At 32.3% G+C, this 17,419-nt stretch overlaps 4 protein-coding genes across 4 annotated transcripts; 2 read left to right on the top strand and 2 right to left on the bottom strand.

Moving 5' to 3' along the window:
• Positions 1-3,891: 3,891 nt before the first annotated feature.
• LOC116402139 (putative uncharacterized protein DDB_G0268338) lies at positions 3,892-4,317 on the top strand. Its single transcript, XM_031881196.1, has one exon. The coding sequence runs from the start codon at positions 3,892-3,894 to the stop codon at positions 4,315-4,317; it is 426 nt and encodes a 141-aa protein (XP_031737056.1).
• Positions 4,318-4,690: 373 nt separating this feature from the next.
• Positions 4,691-8,122, bottom strand: LOC101209516 (enolase 1, chloroplastic). Its single transcript, XM_004138154.3, has 7 exons — positions 7,495-8,122; positions 6,307-6,614; positions 6,006-6,160; positions 5,584-5,901; positions 5,250-5,396; positions 5,098-5,148; positions 4,691-4,978 (listed from the first exon to the last, which is right to left on the bottom strand). The coding sequence occupies exons 1-7, from the start codon at positions 7,926-7,928 to the stop codon at positions 4,913-4,915; spliced, it is 1,479 nt and encodes a 492-aa protein (XP_004138202.1). The 5' UTR covers positions 7,929-8,122; the 3' UTR covers positions 4,691-4,912.
• Positions 8,123-9,563: 1,441 nt separating this feature from the next.
• Positions 9,564-10,811, top strand: LOC101219876 (tetraspanin-11). Its single transcript, XM_004138278.3, has 2 exons — positions 9,564-10,158; positions 10,377-10,811. Exons 1-2 carry the CDS (start codon positions 9,652-9,654, stop codon positions 10,698-10,700), a joined length of 831 nt encoding a protein of 276 aa, XP_004138326.1. The 5' UTR covers positions 9,564-9,651; the 3' UTR covers positions 10,701-10,811.
• A 1,630-nt stretch (positions 10,812-12,441) lies between these two features.
• LOC101209271 (protein CHAPERONE-LIKE PROTEIN OF POR1, chloroplastic) lies at positions 12,442-15,183 on the bottom strand. The gene is made up of 5 exons (XM_004138153.3): positions 14,940-15,183; positions 14,758-14,843; positions 13,886-14,268; positions 12,890-12,966; positions 12,442-12,795 (listed from the first exon to the last, which is right to left on the bottom strand). Exons 1-5 carry the CDS (start codon positions 14,996-14,998, stop codon positions 12,645-12,647), a joined length of 756 nt encoding a protein of 251 aa, XP_004138201.1. The 5' UTR covers positions 14,999-15,183; the 3' UTR covers positions 12,442-12,644.
• Positions 15,184-17,419: the final 2,236 nt, after the last annotated feature.

The following is a 17,419-nucleotide window of genomic DNA, read 5'->3' as shown; positions in this document are numbered from 1 at the left end:
GAAGATATTAGAGATCGGAAAGCCTATATATATATATATACACATTTACGTGTTTGGAATACAAAAAATCATAGGGTTTGAACTTTTTGTAAAATCCTTCTGACCCATTCCTTAGAAGAAACGGAAAAATAAAATCAGTCATAATTATGCTTGAATAAATGTTTTTAATTCTAAAATAAGGAAAAATATTTCGATAACAACTTTTTAAAAAATATATTTTTTTAATAATATTTATGTTATCTTTTCAAATATAATTTTAAAAAAAATCCACAGGATTTACAACAAAAAAATATTATTTTTCTTAACAAAATTAAATTTATTTTCTATTTAAAAAATAAAATCAATTATTTTTACGAAAAGTTTAGAGTCAATAAATAAATGAAAGGTTTGTAATATATGAATTTTCAAAACTCTAAAGCTAATTGGATGACATAAAGGGTCAGTTGATTAATTAATTAGAGTGTTCTAGTAACCACAAATAATTAAATAATTAAAATCTTTCTTAAGTTCACAATAAACTTGAATTAAATCAACAAAATTCGAATCGAATATTGTGTTCTTTTTGCATGCTTTGTTCTAAAGAATATTGTTTCAAAAACTAAAGTCTTCTTCAAGTAGGACATACTACTACTTGTTTTTGGCTCAAACAATTGCTTCAACCATTGTTGAGTATGTTAGAGATGAAGTGTATGTTGGCTTGCATCTCCCTTGCTTGGTGGTATGATATTAAACAAAAATGGGATATTACTTCTTACCTCGTAAAACACTTTTTGTGTGAAAATGATACCTATGCTGATTTTACCTCATATACTCTTTGGCTAAATATAGATGCAAGCAGTTCATTATTTGGTGTGAAAATGATACCTACTTTTGCTTGTTGATGACATACCTTAGATGAACTAAATCTGACTTATGATATTTGGTGGTAAGGAATAGCTTCGAAGAAAAGAGAACAAAATAATTTATTTAGGAAGTACTGCAAACATGCTCTAATTAAAGTCTTTTTTTTTTCCTATGAAAATATACTTAACCTGCAATCTCCAAACATAACATAACTCGAAATTTGAGTTGGATACGTTGTATTTCAATACTTAAAATAAAATTCATTCTATTCAAATACAAATAAGCTTTAAAAAATTATAAATCTAATTAAAACCAATAAAATCTAAAGGAAACTTCTTAGCTAACAAAATTATAAACTTGTTCCTTCCAAAATCTCCGGTAGAGAACCAAAATTCAAACATTCTATTTGACAAACAAATCTATTCTTCTTTTGATTCTTTGATATAATCCTCTTCTTTTCAGTCAAAGGATGATAGAAGCAAAAAAAGTCCGAATCGATCAGAAATAATATCTCTCCGTCTTCGAATATTTTGATGAGCTCAAGACATCCCCATTCCTTTGAAATATCACGAATAACAAATTGTCTAATCCACGAACATTTCTCTTGCATACTCCAAACTTGAATTGTCCTGCTATCTTTTTCCCAGTTGATATAAAAAAGTGCATAAATGGTACCATTAAATGGATGCATCTTACCATCACTTGCTTGAACTTGCAAGATTACACTCATTTCAATTTGTTCGGTTTCAACATCAAGAGCATATATGACATACTCCTTCTTTTCCTTTTTACCTTTTTCTTTTCCCAACCAATAGATGATTCCATTCAAGTAAACACCATGAATCAAATCACAAGAGAGGTTGTGAAGATGCCTCCATTGGTTATGAATAGGGATGTGGTTGGTTCCACTTCTACCAAAAGTAAGAACTTCCATAGTGTAGTGGGTGTCATCTCTACCAAATGTAATCATAAGTCTAAATCTTTCTGAGTAAGGAATTGCTTCAGAAACTCTGAATAATTTGTATTGTTTTGAAATCGCGCTTAAACCAAATCCGTAGTGATAAAAATCATCAAAAGTATCTTGCTCCGAAACCTGAAAGAACTCATTAGTCATTGGATTGAATATACCTTGACACCATGTATAGTCACTGCATTTTGAAATAAACATCAAGCCATTGCATGGATGGGCCAGTAGGATCATAAATGTCCAATCACCGTAAAATTGCAACGAGCCTGATTTAATAAATTCCCACTCCAAATCAAAATCAACATCATTTGAACTTTGTCTGTTATCAAGATTGATACAATGCATTTTGGGATTGCATAATTCATAATTGAGCATTCGATCAGAGGTGGAGAGAAGAAAAGCATTGGTAAGAAATTGTAATTGAGTAGAGGATGCGTAATGTAAAACTAAATGGTTCCAAGTTTTACAAACGAACCTGCAGGAAGGCAAATTGGAGATAACAAGTTTGGAGAAGATTGTTTTAGCAATAAGAGGTGGAAGCCCTTTGCCCCAATCAATACTCATTCTTCTCTCACCCATTTCCATATTCTCCATTTGTCTTTCCACATTCTCCATTGACGGAAGCCCTTTATCCCAATTCTCACTCATCTCCATATTCTCCATTGATCGCTTCGAAACCTTCTTTGTGAGGATTAATTGAAGATATTAGAGATTGGAAAGTCTATATATATATACACACATACGTGTTTGGAATACAAAAAATCATAGGGTTTGAACTTTTTGTAAAATCCTTCTGACCCATTCCTTAGAAGAAACGGAAAAATAAAATCAGTCATAATTATTCTTAAAAAAATGTTTTTATTCTAAAATAAGGAAAAATATTTCGATAACAACTTTTTTAAAATATATATATTTTTTAATAATATTTATGTTATCTTTTCAAATATAATTTTTTTAAAAAAATCAACATGATTTACGAATAATATTATTTTTCTTAACAAAATTAAATTTATTTTATATTTAAAAAATAAAATCAATTATTTTTACGTAAAGTTTAGAGTCAATAAATGAAAGGTTTGTAAATATATGAATTTTCAAAACTCCAAATCTAATTGGATAACATAAAGGGTTGGTTGATTAATTAATTAGAGTGTTCTAATAACCACAAATAATTAAATAATTAAAATCTTTCTTAAGTTCACAATAAATTTGAATTAAATCAACCAAATTCCAACTCATGAATCAATTAAATTAAAAGGGTGTTTGATAGAAATAAAAAATTTCTCTATACAAACTAGCTTAGTTTTTTCAAAACTCATTCAATTAGAGACCAAAGTTTTAGTTTAAAAAATCATTTTTTTCTAATTTATAATTGTTTTGGGTATTCTCATTAAATGTCGCCATGTTACGCAAAGATTTGATTATAAAATTTCAAGTTTTATATAATTTTCTCAAAATATTTCCAAAAATTAAAAATCACTCGAAGGAATATTGTAAAATTTGAAAAATAAAGTAAATATAAATTAGAAGACCTGTCTTTTTTTAAAAAAATAGATTGAAATTTCATGTCTTCACTGTATTGTGCAATGTTTATTAGTTTTGAAATATAATGTGAGGATGTGGGATCAAATAGTTCTAAAAAATGAAAGAAAAAACAGCAGCAATGAACTTCAAAACTTTGAGGTGGCTATAGGCATGCCAAATTCACCAATGCTCACCACATTCTTGTTTCTGTATGGTTGAAACTGTGTTTCATGTAACTGAACTGTTTTTTGATTCTATATATAATGGATATAGTGTGTTCTCTTTTATTCAAAACAAAAGAGAAAGAAAAGAAAGAAGAATGCCTTTCTGGAAAAGAAGAATTCCTTTATGGAAGAAGAAAATAATTGAAGAGGAAGAAGAGAAGGAGGAGGAGGAGGAGGAGGAGGATGAGAATGAGGAAGAGGAGGAGGAGGCAGAGAATGAGAATGAGAATGAGGAGGAGGAGGAGGCAGAGAATGAGAATGAGGAGGAGGAGGCAGAGAATGAGAATGAGAAAGAGGAGGTAGAGAATGAGAATGAGAAAGAGGAGGTAGAGAATGAGAATGAGAAGGAGGAAGCAGAGAATGAGGAGGAGGCAGAGAGTGAGGAGGAGGAGAAAGAGCAAGTGCAAGTCCAGCAAGAAGAAGAGAAAGTGCAAGTCCAGGAAGAAGAAAAGCAGGAGGAGGAAGAAGTCCAACAAGCACAACAGCCACGACAACAGCCACGACAACAGCCACGACAACAGCCACGACAACAGCCACGACAACAGCCACAACAACAGCCACGACAACAGCCACAACAACAGCCACGACAACAGCCACAACAAGCCCAAGGGCAAGAGAGATCTGTTTGCAACTGTGAAAATAGTTCATGCAAGCACCACCGTTGTGGCTGTAAAACCAATCAACTGCCCTGTATCGCTGGATGCCATTGTACTGGCAATCGAAATTGCAAAAATCCCTTTACACATATATAAAGTGTAGCTTGGGATTTTTTTTTATTATTATTATGTGAAGGGTTGGGTTTGTAGGAATCATGATGCATGGAACGGTTTTTGTTGAATTTGGACTTGTCATGTTTGCAAGGTGGTGCCCAATGCTTTCAAATTTTCAATCATATACAATATTGGAGATGCCAATATCAGTTCCATTACTGCTAAATCTCGAGTGATCAGAACATTAATTGTGTGTGAAAATGTTACGTGCTTTTACATTTTCTTTTGGAAGTAGATACCTACTTTTGCTTGGTTACTATTATTTGTTTATCAATGGTTGATGACATACTTTAGATGAACTAATCAGACTTCTAATATTTGGCTGTAAGGAATAGCTTTGAAGAAAAGAGAACCCCACGAGGTAGTTTGTGAATCAAAACACTGCATTATTTTGAAACGAATAGTTCATAACAAAAATTTAAATACTCTCATGGCAACACTCGAATGAACTTCGTAACGTGTCAGATTCTAACACCTTGGACAGAAAAGTTGAGCATATTATTTCTGAAGAAATCCTCTACATGTTCTTCTATCAAGCCTAAAGTTGATACATCAACACAGTCATCACCTTGAACTTTTAACTCCTAAGGTGATCTGAAAGACGCACCGGCATATCGAACACTGCCGAGTTCTTCTTCAATGCGAAGAAGCTGCATCAAAATTAAAAAAGAAAAAGAAAAAGAATATATAAATACATTGAGCAAAACTAGAAATATTCTAGCAATACAAGGACAATAATTTTGGATGTCCAGATTTGGTCAAACTTTACCTGATTATATTTGGCTAACCGTTCGCTTCGGCATGGAGCTCCAGTTTTGATCTGTAGAATAGTAACACAATATTCAGTTGTGAATTATGTCAACAACATACATGCGTTATGGACTTATAGTTGTAGACAGAAAAGCTGAAGATGAATGAAACCTGTCCACTAGCCAAGCCAACTGAAAGATCCGCAATAAAATTATCTTCAGTTTCACCACTTCGGTGGCTGACCATCACTCCCCAGCCAGCAGCCTTGGAATCAAGAGCAGCTTGAATTGATTCAGTCACTGATCCAATTTGGTTAACCTGCAGGAGAAGTTTCTAACATATGAGCAAGCTGCAGCATCAAAATCACATGTTTCTAAGGACCAACCTAAATCAATGGAAAACCAAACATTCAGCAAACAAGTAAAATTTTTAAGGACCAACCTAAATCCTACAATTAGTCTAGAACAGAGATAAAAAGGAAAGAACAAAATCAGAGGCTGCTTACCTTCAGAAGTAAAGCATTACAAGCTTTTTTCTGAATGCCTTCGGCAATTCTCTTTGGATTTGTTACCAGCAAATCATCTCCCACAAGTTGGATATCAACGGAAGATTGTAGAGAAGCCCAGGAACTCCAATCATCTTGATCAAAGGGGTCCTCGATGGAAACAATGGGAAAATCTTTGACAAACTGTTTATAGAGTTCGCCAAGGCCATGAGCTGAGTGGACATGAGCTCCATCATTTGGCTGTTTCTTGAAGTTCAAATCATATTTTCCCTCTGCAGTGAAAAACTCGGAAGCTGCAACATCCATTCCTATTTTGATCTGTATCAAAGTAAATTTTCATTTATTTTTTTTGGTCTTAGCAGGACATGTAAGAAAACTTCTACACCATTTCAAAACAATAAGGAAATTTTACAATCCTGCACCTTTCCTGTATAGCCAGCCTTTTCAATGGCATCAATAAGCAACACCAGTCCTTCTCTGTTATCTTGAACATTTGGAGCGAATCCACCCTCATCTCCAACATTGCAGGCATCTTGTCCATATTTTGCTTTAATAATTCCCTTTAGTGTGTGATAAACTGTTCATTAGAAAATACCAAAGTCAGGCTACTCATAAATAACTTGTTTAAGTACAAAATGACGAAGATGAGGTGCAAAATGAATCATAAACTAACACCATAACAATGGAAAAGAAAATTTTAGCACTTGAGAAGCAGCTGCCAACCTTCACTTCCCATCCGAAGTGCCTCTGCGAAAGATGAAGCACCTACAGGTAAGATCATAAATTCTTGCATTGCTAGATTATTTCCAGCATGGCTACCCCCGTTTATAACATTAAAAGCAGGAACTGGCATAACAAGTTCCTTGGTGCCTGATAATTCTTGGATGTGTCTATACAATGGTAGTCCCTTAGCGCCAGCACCAGCTCTGCAGACACTCAAAGAAACTCCTAGTATAGCATTTGCCCCAAGTTCCGACTTGTTTGGAGTTCCATCAATTTCCAGCATGATTGCATCAACTTCTTCTTGATTCCTACAGAAGTTGAAAAACTTAGGTTAGGAAGCAGAAGTACTGAAAAGTGAACCAACTCCCACAAAGACACTTTTTTCCCCCTCTTTTCTTCTCATTCTAGTCTTTTTTCTTTGATCAATAACTGGAAGCTTATCCTGTAACACAGAGACTAAGGTGTTTGGGAGTTTGACTATTTATTTCATTCATCAATGAAAATTGATTCTATTCTTAAACAACTATCACAAAGACAGACCAACGACAAACTCTTTCTTTAGGCAAGACTTTATGTTGGCATGTTATTTTGAATACCTTTACTCTTTCAAAACCAATGAAAAGGCTTGGAATTTTACATCTTCAGTAATAAATTGAATAGAAAGGCTACCAACTTTTTCCGACCAGTAAGTACAGCAAAAAAAAAAAAAAAAAAAAAGCATATAGTTTGAGAATCCCCAATAACGAAAATTTCCACCATTATTCTGTTCCATTCACGTCGTTGCCTCGCAACAATTAGGTTGAAAACTCAATCTGAACTAAGACACCTTTTGGCTTTTACACACAAGACTCACAATCAAGATAAGTACTTGAAGGGTGTTTTTGGAATAAGTTTCTAATATTTGGAGAAGTAGTTTTAAGCGAAAAAAAAATGTTTTTAAGCACCTAGAAATTCATTCAAAACCAACGTCAATTTTCGAAAACAAGTCTCTTTCTGCAACTTAAAGTCTAGACTCGTGGACATAGATTATAAAAGGTCTACTTAATTACAAAAGCAGATTTACAGTCAATAATCAAACGAACTAAAATCCAAATTCCAATGATCACAATTAGAAGTCAGTATTACAATCCAACAAACATTCAAATTAATGCTCATAAAAGCAAATAAAGAAAGAATCGAATCAACAACCTGACATCGACGCCAACGAGCTTAGGAGCCAAGATATCATTGATATTCTTAACAGCAGTAAGCACACCTTTACCTCCATAAACAGTTTTGTCCCCATCTCTAAGCTCCAACGCCTCATAGATCCCAGTAGAAGCCCCACTAGGAACAGCGGATCGGTAGAGATCGTCAGTAATCAAATCAACCTCGACCGTAGGATTGCCTCTACTGTCAATGATCTGACGGGCCTTGAGGGACTTCAACTTGAATTCCTTGGACACGTTGGTTGAAACAGAAGGAGCCACAGCAACAGAACAGCGAATAGTAGGGGAACGAAGGGGTTTGGAGGAAGAAGAAGAAGAAGAAGAAGGTATTAAGGCAATGAAGGATTGAGGTGGGGAAAGAGAGAGGGATTTGTTGAGGAGATTCATGGTGTGTGGGGAAGGAAGAGAAGCCATTGAAGTTCTGATGAGAAGAAATGAAAATGGAGAAGTGAGTGAATGTATATGTAGAAGAAGAAGAAGAAAGTGGGAAAGTCCGCCAAAGGAAAGGGGCGTTCAAAGCAGAGCAGCAGCCAGCAGGGGTTAGCGTGGTTGTTGGGAAATGGCGACGAGAATGTTGAAAGCGACTCACTTGGCAATCGAATTTTGGCCCTGAAGGGTTAGGTAAGGCTAATCAAATAACTCCATGTTAACATTATAGACAGAAAAATCAATTTAATTTGATTCACCTATAGTTAGTCGATCTACCTAATTATTTATATTTCTTGGTCGAAATTAATTTGAACATTTTTATGTTCAATAGTTTAAGAATTTTAAAAAGAATTTAAAATACATCAGTAAACTTTGTAATATAATAAAGTTTCATGGCTAAGTTTTTACTAACAAAGTAAAATTTAGACACTATAAACACGTTCAAACAATTGTTAAATATAAGACATATACGAAGGTTGATTGAATATTTAATTATGTAGCTAATAAATTTATAAATGATAAAACAAATTCTTACATTTCTTCCTTTAAAAAAATCAATACATTAATGTATAAAATGTGAAATAATTCATTGTTTTATTAAATAAAAGTTGAGAGTTGAATGATACTCTCTTTCAATATGCCTAACTTTGCAAGAAAAAAAAACCTTTGCAAAAGGAAAAGAAAAAATGTTAAAACTTATTTTTTTATTTTTCTAAGATAACATTTTAAAGTATAGTTAGGTTGGTGGTAGGTGTTGGGGTCCTTCAAAAGTTCAAATCCACACTTGAAATTAGTTGGTTTTTGGGTAGCTTTTACTTTATTTTTATTTTTTTTAAGAGTAAGGTTTATGTACGAGTGCTCGATATTGTTTTATAGTAATGAATCTCATTCGTGATCTCAATCAATATATTTTGTATTTAGATCGGTATAAATGTCATTAGCGTATGTAAATCATTTATATACAAAAATCTATATCGATTTTGAACACAACAAAATTAGAGAACATATATTGGATGGATAGTTGAATAAGATGGATGATGTGCATGTGTCCTCAAAGATTCGCACAACAAAAATAGAAGTGGGTTCTACACGTAAAAATCAATAATAATCGAAATAGTCTCCATCTCATTTGAAACAACATCACTTATATACATATCTAAACGTTGGAGCAAGAAGTTGGTTATTACATATGATCCTATATTACTATTACAGTTGAATTATAATAACTTGTATTTAAGGTAAATATTTTTTTAACGGTAATTAACTGAAGATTATAAATTAGGCTTTAAGATAACAAGTAGATGACTATTATAGTTGTAGACAGCGAAAAAAACCTCATAAAGTTCATTAATTTTTAAATGGGAAATTCTTACTATAATTATATTTTTTTAAAAAAAATAACAGTAAAATATGACGTGGAAAACCTGTTTTTTTCTTAAATAGTTTTATTAAATATTAATTAATCATTTGATTATATAAAACGTGGGCGCGTGGCGTTGTATGATTCGTGGGGTATAGGACACGTGGGAGTCACGTGCAAAATGACGGTTATTACATAACAACAAATAATAAAAATATAAAAAGAAAATAGAAATTAGATAACCGTTTCCAGTTGGTTTTTGCTTTTTGCATGAAAAAAATTTAACACAAAACTCATCACCACGCCCTTCTCTTTCGCTCTAATCATCTCTTTTCTCTCTAAACAAAAATGCCTCGCCTGAGCAACGCCGTCATCGGGGTTTTGAACTGCTGCACTCTCATCCTCGGCCTCATCGGAATTGCCGCCTCTCTCTACTTCCGAATCCGTGGCTCTTCTGACTGTCAGAAGGTAATCCAAGACCCTCTCCTCATACTCGGAATCTTCCTCTTCGTCGTCTCGTTGTTAGGTCTTGTAGGATCTTTCTGCCGCCTCAATTTCATACTCTACCTCTACCTGATTGTTCTGTTTCTCTTGATCCTTGGAGTCCTCGCCTTCACGATTTTCACTATTTTGGTTACGAATAAAGGCGTTGGAAGAACGGTGTCGGGAAAAGGATATAAGGAGTATCGCCTGGGAGATTACTCCAATTGGTTGCAAAAGTATGTTGTGAATCGTAAGAATTGGAATGAAATTAGAAGTTGTTTGATTGATGCTAAGATTTGTGAAAGTCTTGGCAATGATAATATTCCTCAAGTTCCAGATGAGTTTTACAAGAAGAATTTATCGCCTATTCAGGTACATTACAATTATAATTTTCGCCTAATATGTCGTCTACGGTTTTCCGTGTCGACAATAGATGAATTCTCATTACGATTAAAACAAAATTGAACTACAACAATTAAACCACGGATTAGCTTAATTTTGTATCTCTTTTTTCCGATTCAACCGATTTACGTATATATATATGTACATATATACTGTTACAATTGTTGTGTGATTTTTTTTTGGTGAAGTCCGGATGCTGTAAGCCGCCATCGGAGTGTGGATTTGAGTTCAAGAACGCCACATTCTGGACAGTGCCTAAATCAAGGAAGGGAGCAGCGGTAGCGGGCGGCGATTGCAAAAGATGGAGCAACGATCAATTGCGATTGTGCTACGAGTGCGATGCATGTAAAGGAGGAGTGTTGGTGAACGTGAGGAAGGAGTGGAGACATTTCTCCATTTTTAACGGTTGCGTGCTCGGGATCGTGACGATTATCTATTGCATAGGATGTTGCGCAACCAAGAACAACAAAGCTCCTCCAAAGTATCCCAAGTACAGTGGTTATGCTTATTAACTTTAATTAACATTCTTGTTAATTTTAACTTTCGTGTGGTTGAAACGAAGATTATGAATTAGAGATTACACTAATCACGTATTAATTATCAATATGCTTTGACTTCACTTATATTATAGATGTCTAAACCTGTGTGAATTATCATAATTTGTTCTCTTTAATATAATTTTTTAGGAAATATTATATCTATAAAATTTCGATTTTTAAACTAACTTATTTTTACGAAATACAAGTTAAAATGTTTATAGTTTATATTATATATTTTGTTGTTTATTTTTGGGTTGATTCATATCTCGTGTAGATATATATGATGAAAAGTTAATATGTATTATATAGTTTGATGTCTAATATGTTGTGATTAACAAAATTTGTAATATAGTCAACTGATTGAAATAAATGGGGTTAGCTATTTATTTTGTATTAGGATAGCTTTCAAAGGTTTATGAGTGAGAAAAAATCATTTAAATTATGGTTGGAAGTGTTTTTTTCTTTAGAATCTCACATTAAATTATGTGAAGAATTGAATTAATAATGATTGAAAAAAAGGAAGTGATTAAATTAATATTATGTTTGAATTTTATTATACATACCTACCTTGAAATCTCTAAATTAATTAATGTGTTTAGTATTTTGGAAATACGAAACTTTGTATCATAATTAAAGCCATATTTTGTTCAAAGTTAAAGTTCAATAAAGTTTATATTAATTAATGAATTTGTTAGTTATTATAGATAATGTGGTTAATGTATTATTGTTATAATAATAAGAATACGGGTTAATTAGATTTAAAAATTATTTAAGAAACAGTATATTTTTTAAACAAGTTAGGAAAAAAGTGTGATATTTTTTGTCTTTTATAGAATGTGTTGATCTCTTGAAAGATCGGTTCATCTTAGAATTTATATCATTGATAAATAAAACTAACAAAAATCTGTTTAGGGTTGAAGTTTAATGAGTTTTTTCTTTAAGAAAAAAAAGCTTATATAGATAAACAACTTTTCTTTTAAGACAATATTTTAGCTTGGAATACCTTCAAGGACAGGAAGATTTAAATCATATATTATGAAATTGTAATTGTATTTATAAAGAATTAGTTAGTAAACATCTCTTTTGAGGTATTTAATTTTCAACTAAGTGAGCTTATAGTGTGATATTGATATGATCAATTAGTTGGACAAAAAGATGATGTTTTTTGAGGGATACAAAATAATAGAATATGTGATTGAGATAAGCTTTCATTATATGGTGCTTCGTCAATTTTAATAGTTCTTTTTTAATATCTTCGAACTTATAATTATTCATTACGTCATTTCTTTTTTCTCTCAATGAAAGTAGGTTTTTCTTATTTTTTAAAAAATAGCAAAGTTGTTATTTTATCAATAATGATGATAACAATAAAAACGTGATTATAGTAAATTTATAACTTAAAGCTTTAGAAGCTCAAAATCTTATTTCTTAATAGCAAAAATACTTTAAAACTACTCTAGAATAAAACATTTGTCTACATGTTTTAGGACTTTATTTCTTTTTATAGAATTTAATAAATTTAATATTAGACTATATTAGAAAGGATCAAAATGAGCCTAACTCAACAAAAGTTAGGAAGATGTTCGTAACGTATAGGGTTCAAAATTCAAAATCTCCCCACACCATCCAACCATACTTAAAAAGAAAGTTAAAAAAGGAAAGCATAATGATAAAAGATGCATTTCTATGTTAAAAAGATGGTAAGAAACTAATCTAAAGTGAAATGCACCCACAATGGCTTATATCTTGAGATGTAAAGGAATAGAATGATGATAACAAAAGTTAAGTCGATAATTGAAATCAAAGAAGAAAATGGAGGCTCACAGATAGGCTCCGATCAATAATATCTGTAAATTTCCCCATTAAATCCATTTATCACTACTTCTTGATCATAAGCTAAGAATAACATAGAGACATCTATTTGAGAAAAGTACAGGAAAGAAACAAGAAGAAGTATACTACTAGAGATGTAAGAAGTTCGAGTGACCATGTTGGTTGCAATAGAAAAGAAGGAATACTCGGAACGACCAATGAACCGCATACCCAACCGACCACAAGAGAACCAAATCTGTAGAACAGTAAGAGGGAGCAGATGAGCCACAGGGTTTTGATTTTTCTATTTGAGATAAATAAGGAGATGAGCAATTTGTGCAAAGTCTTACCCTATAATGGAAGCTCGAGCCACACTTTTTGTCTTCTCATTTAGGAAATATATGCAAGCCGCCAAGGACACTGCAACCTGCATTGATTGATATACAGAGTTTAATCAGAAATGAATATGGTGGCCTAAAGCATCTCAACAGCACCCAAATTTGACAAAAAAGACAATGTGTTTTTAGGTGGGGCAGCCCTAAATGAACAAGTTTGCATAATTTGAAAACGGCTTGACTAGAGGAAGAGCAAGAAAGCTAAGATGAACACATGAAGTAAAGTGACCGCAATGGATGGATTCGTTAAAATGACTAATAGATTAGCAAGATAGGCACCCTTCCCTTGATCACAACCTTTATCTTACATCCGTATAGTCTTCAAGACTTCTGTGCACCCATCTATTCTTAATTTCAAAGTGTTCAATTTAATACTAAATCTTACAGGACATAGCAGAACTAACACAATAATCTAACTCTTCCTGGATGATAATCAAGATTCAGAATTTGAATATTCAACCCACTAAATCATGATCACTGTCACAAAAAGGAGAATTGAAGAAGCAAATAACTTACGGCATTACTACAGCAAATGGTGAAGATGGGCTTATAACCCTGAACTCTCTGCTTTCCCTATTTTTCCGTATCTTCTTTTATATATGTGTGTGTGAGTGTTCAGGCTAGCTTACACACACCTCAACTTATCTTATTAATTCTTTATGGTTGTTATTATTAAGTTTAATTAAAATTTGAAAGAAGAATTGCTGATGTGACAAGGTAGAGGTATCCATTTTGTGGCAAGTTCCCAGGTATTCTTCTTCTTCCTTTGCCACTCTTAACAGCCTAACTAAAATTCAAAGCATGTACCTCCAATGTTATAGCCCTTTGATTACTTCCCAATCCCAACAAAAGCACTAACCTTTGGAATATCGCTAAAATATGTTTATACATAGAATCTGAGATTGCATTAGAAAGGAAAGCATATGTTAACTGGAAGAATATTGAACTAACCTGAAAAGCAGGTCCACCTTCGGCCGAGTTCATAATACTCCAGCCACCCATAAATGCGAAAAGAAACAATCTTCTGAAGATAACATCAGTTGGAGGAAGTTCTACAAAATTCAGTAAGTTCTTAATCCAAGGTGGGGACTCCTCTACTTGCTTCTTCAACCTGGTTTTCAAATTAATCTTCGTCTTTTTCCTATGCTGGAAGCTTGCCATCAATATTTTTTCAAAAGCAGCTTCTATAGATTCCTCACTTCTTTCATGACCAGAATACTGCTGCAAAAGAAAATTCCGTGCACCCCAAATTTCTTCCTCTGAAGCATCAGAACTTACACCAAGGCGTTTATATGGATCCCAAACACGAACTCGAGGGAACTTTGTGACATTACCTATGAATAATTAAGGATAGACAGATTAGCACCATAGCAGCTAGGAAAAATTATGGACATTTCTTAGACAAACAAATTTAACAAGCTTTGAGTCAGAGAATACTGCAAAAACGCAACTAGTAGGTTGAGTCTTAACGCAACTATATCAAATTTCATATCACACAAGTTCTATAATCCACTAGCTATGTCACATTTTCTTATTTGTACTTAGAGCCAACGAGATTAGAATTTCAGAAATAAAGCAGATAATGTTCCTTGCCACATTAGTTTCTCGAGGTAAGGATAATCCCTAGTTCTTCCAATCATGCCATATTAAGAATATCCAAAAAAAAATTTGATTGGAGCAGAAAGTATCAAAATCAATATGAAATTGTTGATACCTTCATACTTCATAAACAACAACAGAACCAATCCATGAAAAAATTGGAAATTAAGTATGCACAATTGAAACAGTTTCAAGAATATAAATGCAAGAAGATAGAAGAGTACCTTCATATGGTGTATCCAAAACACACCTGGGGCTTCTAAACAACGCGCGAAATGGTTTACCATTCAACCGGTTAAGGCGACCAGGCCTAGGAAAGAGAGAAGAAAAAAAAACACCAAATGAATAAGACAAACCCAGCAGAACTCAATAAATAAGGTTAGAGAAAACGAGAGAGAGGAATTACAGATTTTGAGCGAGGAAAGGGGTGGCCAAATCAAGTTTAGTTATTGAAACGGAAGCCATTCTTCTTTCGACTTCTTCTTCTTCTTCGGAGAGAAAGAAGACGCAGAGGAAATAGAAGAAAAAAGAAAACCCTAAATTAAGGGTTTGACGAACACCATGGGAGATAGAAGCGAGAAGGTAGAAAGGGATATTGCGAAATCTGGGCGAATGGAGAAAGGGAAAAAGAAGAAACAAGAAGATGGGTTTTGTACTTTTTTTTTTTTTGTTTGGTTGATGCTTACCCACCACATATAATACGACGTCGTTTTTCCCAGGGATTATTCCAATGCAATTAGTCCAAAATTTAAGTAAATCTTTACTCAATTTCTAGTCTAAATTAGAAATTTGTTCCTATAATTTAAAATTAGAATTCATACCTTATTAAAATTATTAAAATTGTTAGATTTATGCAATTATAAGTTGAAACAAGTTTGTGACGAATAATTTTTACCTTCGTAGGGGAGAAATAAACAAAAGAAAGTTGTGATGCATATTACTAAAACATCGAACACTATTGTGAAATTTAGACTGTATGATAGATCATATTGTATACGTGAGAGAAATACTCATGGACATCTAGTTAGCACCTATTCCATCTAATTGTCCAAAACATAATATGACATTATTTTTATTTGATTTTTTCAATATTTTAATTTTTTGTAGTGTGAGTGAGAGAGTATAAGTTTATTGTCTAAAATGTTGTTAGAGCCGATCAATGAAAAGTAAAATATTAATTATGTGATTATAATTATGTATATAGTCTTTTAGTAAGTTTTATTTTCATTTTAATTCTGAAATTTTTTGTTCGACGGTTAAATTTGAGGATGATATTGTTGGGATTTATACCTAAATCTATATTAAATAAAGCGTTGTTTTATTTTTATAAATAAAATTTTATTTATTTATCTTAGATAATTCAAATCTAATTAACTAAGATTCAAGCATGTACAGAATCATGTAAGCTATAATATATATACGGTGTGTGTATATATATATAATATAACTTAAGACGTATAAGTAAACCTTCTATTGAATAGAAAGTATATACTTACAATTGAATGTAAAGAACACTATTCTCATCCTCAGACTCGCTCCTCCTCCTCACGATTTATTTCTTCTTCTTCCTCATTTTTTCTATTCCAAGATCCAACCATACTAGATATATTATAAAAAAAAAATTGAAGAGAATATTAACCCATCCAATCGCATATAATCCTTGTACATGGACAATGGAAGAAGTTGTTGTTCCAGTTACAACAATGACAATGAGGAAAAGCCTCGTTTTACAACACTACAAAGCTTTTCTCGATAACGTATCAAATTATACTCTTATCTTACACTTTATACTTTCCTCAAACAAGGCTCGTTCATTAATTATTTAGTAACTACAAATTTGGATTCACCTGTTTTTCAATTTTAATTTATAGTGAAATGTTTTGGGCAATAGGATTTTGGTTCTACAATATTCATTGTTGAGTTTTGTTCGGGATGAAAAATGTAAGGCATGGGCAATTGTTGTGATAAGTATGTTTATGTATGTACTTGGTATCATGATGCATATATGTATACATTCAATTGTAAACCATAAACTCGTACACAAGCAACGTGTGCAGTCGCCGTTTTGTGGCTGCAAACGAGTCGGTATCTAGATAGATGTTTTTGTGCAGGCGATTTGAATTGTCGTAATCTGTATACTCAAATGTGAAGTTTTCTACCATGAGGAAAGTATCAAACCATGCATTATTTTCTACTTCGATCTTCAAACTACCATTTGTTTCGTTAATTTGTCTCATTTTAGTTGAGATTGTAATTGCTTTGGCATTTGAAACATAGTAAGTGCCTTAATGAAAATATATATGCTCTTTATGATATTCGATCTTCGAGTAGATGAATTGGTGTGTTCTCATAAAAAAATATATATAGTAGATGTATTAGTGTGAACCAAGACTTTGAACTCGATTATTGAATAATTCATCTTATTTTTTTTAATCATAATCATTCCAATCCAAATTTTACTGTAAGTAAAACAAATTTATATACATGTATATATTTAAAATATTTATGTCATACATTAATTGTATTCTTTTTTCAGCTCTTATTTGCTGATTAGGATGATCATAATTTAAAACTAATTAGTTAAACATGGTTGTTTTCATTTTTTAATTTCAGAGTTCATCTTAATTTTTTTTATCTCTCTTCATTTTACAATTTTTCTTTTAACTTTTCTTCTATTTTCTCTATGCATTCTTCCCTAACTAACCATTTTTCTTTTGTTTTTTTAATTTCACTACTTTTCTTTTATTTTCTCTCTCATGCATTCTTCTCTAATTAACCAAATTGCTTCAAATTTAGTATCTATACCTCAAAACTATTTTGAAAAAATTAATTATCAAAAGATATTCATCCTTTTTTTCCAAAAAAAAAAAACTATATTAATAATGC

This window comes from Cucumis sativus, chromosome 1 (genome assembly GCF_000004075.3).
Source record: "Cucumis sativus cultivar 9930 chromosome 1, Cucumber_9930_V3, whole genome shotgun sequence".
NCBI lineage: Eukaryota > Viridiplantae > Streptophyta > Magnoliopsida > Cucurbitales > Cucurbitaceae > Cucumis > Cucumis sativus.
Note: the sequence above shows the minus strand (reverse complement) of the source record. Positions and strands in the feature narration are given on the sequence as shown.

Excerpts from the sequence above, each read along its gene's own strand:
- LOC116402139 (XM_031881196.1), top strand. The coding sequence starts at position 3,892 with ATGAGAATGAGAAGGAGGAAGCAGAGAATGAGGAGGAGGCAGAGAGTG.
- LOC101209516 (XM_004138154.3), bottom strand. The coding sequence starts at position 7,928 with ATGGCTTCTCTTCCTTCCCCACACACCATGAATCTCCTCAACAAATCC. Across the intron at positions 5,902-6,005 it reads AGGCTGGCTATACAGGAAAG|ATCAAAATAGGAATGGATGT; the intron begins GTGCAGGATTGT and ends ACTTTGATACAG. Across the intron at positions 5,149-5,249 it reads TTGGCTTGGCTAGTGGACAG|ATCAAAACTGGAGCTCCATG; the intron begins GTTTCATTCATC and ends ACTATTCTACAG.
- LOC101219876 (XM_004138278.3), top strand. The coding sequence starts at position 9,652 with ATGCCTCGCCTGAGCAACGCCGTCATCGGGGTTTTGAACTGCTGCACT. Across the intron at positions 10,159-10,376 it reads AGAATTTATCGCCTATTCAG|TCCGGATGCTGTAAGCCGCC; the intron begins GTACATTACAAT and ends TTTTTGGTGAAG.
- LOC101209271 (XM_004138153.3), bottom strand. The coding sequence starts at position 14,998 with ATGGCTTCCGTTTCAATAACTAAACTTGATTTGGCCACCCCTTTCCTC. Across the intron at positions 14,269-14,757 it reads TTTGGATACACCATATGAAG|GTAATGTCACAAAGTTCCCT; the intron begins GTACTCTTCTAT and ends AATTATTCATAG. Across the intron at positions 12,796-12,889 it reads GCTCGAGCTTCCATTATAGG|ATTTGGTTCTCTTGTGGTCG; the intron begins GTAAGACTTTGC and ends ACTGTTCTACAG.